Source organism: Penaeus chinensis, chromosome 4 (assembly GCF_019202785.1).
Source record: "Penaeus chinensis breed Huanghai No. 1 chromosome 4, ASM1920278v2, whole genome shotgun sequence".
Classification (NCBI taxonomy): Eukaryota; Metazoa; Arthropoda; class Malacostraca; order Decapoda; family Penaeidae; genus Penaeus; species Penaeus chinensis.
Window position 1 is genome coordinate 1,589,266 of NC_061822.1, and position 4,230 is coordinate 1,593,495.

Here is a 4,230-nt window from a genome sequence, read left to right on the forward strand (position 1 = left end):
AACCATCAAAACCATCCAGTGTAATAGAGATGGAGTAGAGGGTAACAAACGAGGCAGGTGAAGCTGGTAGCAAGCAGAAGGCAAGCAGAAGCAAGAGAAGACGAGTGTATCCTGTCGAAGATTCACACAAATAGGAATCTATGGCATCTATCTCCAAAAACAGACGTGTTACATAGCAAACCATCCAAATTGGGTTTCAAATGTATTATTGTTAAGGGATGATATTCAGTCAGTGGTGAAATCATACAAGCAATTATCCTTCTAATACTTCTATTTTGCTGTAAACGTCTGAGAATTATTCATTTCTTTAACAAAATAAAAGAAGCAAAATATCATACAGACATCAAAGTGATATTACTCCATTAGTAATGTAATAAAAATAAATATATAAAAATCAATCAAATGCCAGCCTCCACAGTGACTTCTTGAGTCATTCAAGCGCTCAAGCACTTCCCTCATACAAATCTAAACTAATCAATATTCATATCAATCACTGTTCCTTCTCTTTTGAAATACCCATCTATTTTATCACACAATAAATCTCGAAAAACATTCCCTAAAATAGTAAATAAATAAAAGAAAAATATAATTTGAGACTTCAATTAGCCATAAAATGCCTGAACAAGAAAGTGCATATTGGTCGAGTTAGTCCATGAAACTAGTTACTTTTAGTTATGATAACACCTCTAAGAGAGTGCAACGAATAAAACATAAATGTTCTTTGAAATACCTATGGGCCTCTTCAGGTACAAATCCAATTTATACAAAATTACATATATTAATTGGAGATGAGGCTTTTCTTTTCATTGATTCCCGTTTAACCCAAGGCATGACAGGTACGTCCATGCCATGCCCACTGTGAGTTTACTTGTTTAATTGTTTTTACTCACAGATGGCTACACTTGTACTAAGTCACCAATGAGCCAATTGATATTCATGATAATGCAATGAACAACAGAAATAATAAAATATAATTTAAAACCACTCAGAGTTACAACAGCATAATAAAGTGTCACATGCACAAGATATGTTAAAGGAACAACCCATCAAAAAATTAGTACTTAGTTATCACAGACTTAATAATACACAGCAAAGAACAGAAAACTGATCTACTTTGATATAGCTGAGAAATTAATGATAAAGCATTCAACACCCACAAAACACAACGAATATTAAAATCACTAAAATCTACAAACATATTACAAGGTGATAAATGTACAATGCATGTAACAAACATTCTCATCACTGCTTATAAAAACAGGTGAAAAAGTGAAAATACTTAACTACACCAATTCACAATATCAGTATAGTAAATGTATAAGCATAAACCACACACAAACACACACACAAACATATATAAGGGCCGTTTGCTAAACTTTTATTCCTATATAATTATATTTCTCTCTATGCTTTGCAACTATTAACTTAGTACTTTCTAAATAAAAAAAAATAATAACAATAATAATGATAATAATAATCTGTAAAAATACTGATAATGAAAAAACAATAACATGAACATAATGATAATAATGATAATAGGAACAACAACAATAATAATAATAGCAAAAGAAATTACAATGACAATACTAATCATAATAATGACAAGAATAAATCATCATCATTATCATCATCATCATCATCATAATAATAATGATAATTATAATAACAATAATACTAATAATGATAGTAATGATAATAATAATGATAATAGTGATAATAATAATAATAATAATAATAATAATAATAATAATAATAATAATAATAATAATAATAATAATGATAGTGATAATAATAATAATAATTATAATAATAACAATAACAATAACAATAATAACATAATAACATAATAACAATAACAACAACAATAATAATAATAATAGTAATTATAATAATAATAACAATAATAATAATAATAATGATGATAATAATAATAATAATAATAATAATGATAACAACAACAACAACAACAACAACAATTATAATAATAATAATAATAACAATAACAATAATAATGATAAATAATAATAATAATGATAAATAATAATAATAATAATAATAACGATAATAATACTAATTATAACTATAATAATAATAATAATAATAATAATAATATTAATCATTTTAATAATAATAATGATAATAATAACATCAACATCAATATCACAACAACAACAACAATAGTAATAATAATAATAATAATAATAATAATAATAATAATAATAATAATAATAATAATAATAATAATAATAATAACAATAATAATAATAATAATAATAATGACAATGGCAATGATAATAATGATAACTGTGATAGCAAAAATGATAAAAGCAATAACAGTAACATCCAATGAATAAGCCAAATCTACCACTCACCAATGAGGTTTGGGACGTAGAGGAGGATGCTATAATTTGGCTTCCGCTTGCCTCCTTTCCCTTCCTCCTGCAGGGACGGTGAGGCCACAGAGCCATTCATCGCCATCGTCTTTTCTGAACCAGCCATGGCAGTTAATGCGCAGCTGGCTTGAAGGGAAAGTGAAAGAGGATAAACTTTGCTATAAAATATATATGTAAAGCATACGTAAAAGCTATTGTGGATCTGTCCTTTAGGTCTTAAAATACTGTAAGTACAAAGTACAGCAGCCATCTAGAGATATTATCAATTTTTAAGTCAGAATAATGGTGCAATGAAATTTATATGATATACTGTGTTTCATATTTTTAGAAATAGATTTCAACAAAAAATATTTCTTTATCCCTTCTACTATATATGGTACCAAATCTAATGGGCTTGTGCTATTGTCCAATAAGTACTAACTCCCAAATCTTTAAAAATAGATTAAAACTCCAAGCTTATTGCAACAATAATAAGAAAGATATTGGTTGAAAGTTTACATGTTTTCAACTTTAATGCTGCAAGGATGTCAATCGAAGAGAATAACAGTAAAACTATATCTAAAAGTTAAAAACAATATAAAATACATATTGATATAGCTGCTACTATTGATATCCTGCCATTCTTAATGAAATGAATGCCATTCCTAAATTATATGTCATTTAGCACTGCCTGTTTTCCTGACACCAGTAATCTACCATTACTACTGACTGTTATTAAAAGGACTGCCTGTTAACTCCAATATTCAACCTGTTTTAAGATACAACTGGTTAAGCCTTTTCAGTATTCTTTAAATAATTTCTGATACATGTAAAAATCAGAATATTAACATAATGAAGATTACCTAGATCGTGCATAAGTCAATTTCTTTCTCATAAAAAAATCTGTATATAATCGGTATGAGATGATTAAAAGCATAATACTGAATAAATAATTGTTTTCATAGATTACCATTACTCTCCTCAATTCTACATTTAGTTTATAATGCGTTTTGTACATTTACTGACACTTTACAGATCCAAAAAGGTTATAAGCCACACGTATCAATTTTGCCTGAGTAGCAACACAACACACAAATCCTACCCCAGGCCTAAGTGATAACTTAGAAAACACAAGGTCATGCTTACCCGCAACTTTGAACTTTTTTAAGCAGATTTTCTTTCCTGATCTAATATCTTTACTGTCACTTACAAACCCTACGCACAAGGCGACTGTAGCAGGTCAGTTGTAGCTTCAAGTGACCTTCTCTTTTATTACATCACAATACATTCCCCGAAAAAAAAAATTTCAATGTCTTTGAATACTATTCTACTTAAAGGTAGATTTAACTCCTGTACTATAACCTTCTACTCACATCCCTAGCAGAAAAAAACATATTCTGTGACCCTTCCGAAAACTGTACAACATTACATTTCTCCCAAATCATCTCCACGAGACATAGAACCACTCGAACTCTCTCCCCTTTTTTTTATTTTTTTTTTTTTATTTTTTTTTTTTCTTTAACCTGGAATTTCGCCTTTGGAGTGAATGGACGTAGAGGCAGCGTAGACGCAGGTGCAGGTGGGGAGCCGATTGCCTTTTACGTCAGTTCTATTTTCTTTCGATTCATACGTCCGCTGAGTAATCGTGACTCTTAAGTTATTTCCATTTGTTTGTTATATTTCGATGTGTACAAGTCTGTGGTGAGAATGATTGGTGTTTGCGACATTTTTATTAAAAAAACAAAATAGGTAATTGGTAGTCTCCGGCTTAGATGTAAACATTTCATGACGAAAGCAATGACGTAATAGCGCGGGCTGTTTGAAATTGAATCCTACTCGCGATGTTAGAGGGAAAAAA

The 4,230-nt window shown here is 29.1% G+C and overlaps 1 protein-coding gene across 3 annotated transcripts in view; it reads right to left on the minus strand.

Moving 5' to 3' along the window:
• The window catches only part of LOC125024933, a 9,706-nt gene extending 5,766 nt beyond the window's left edge, over nt 1-3,940 (minus strand). Inside the window, exons 1-3 of one of the 3 annotated variants that reach the window (XM_047612717.1) lie at nt 3,896-3,940; nt 2,373-2,519; nt 1-111 (exon numbers count right to left, since the gene is read on the minus strand). The exon at nt 1-111 is cut by the window's left edge and continues 44 nt beyond it. In XM_047612717.1, coding sequence (XP_047468673.1) covers nt 1-111; nt 2,373-2,499 — 238 coding nt within the window. In that variant the 5' untranslated portion in view covers nt 2,500-2,519; nt 3,896-3,940. The other 2 variants (XM_047612716.1, XM_047612715.1) reach the window with 2 other exon arrangements.
• Between the last annotated feature and the right edge of the window lie 290 nt (nt 3,941-4,230).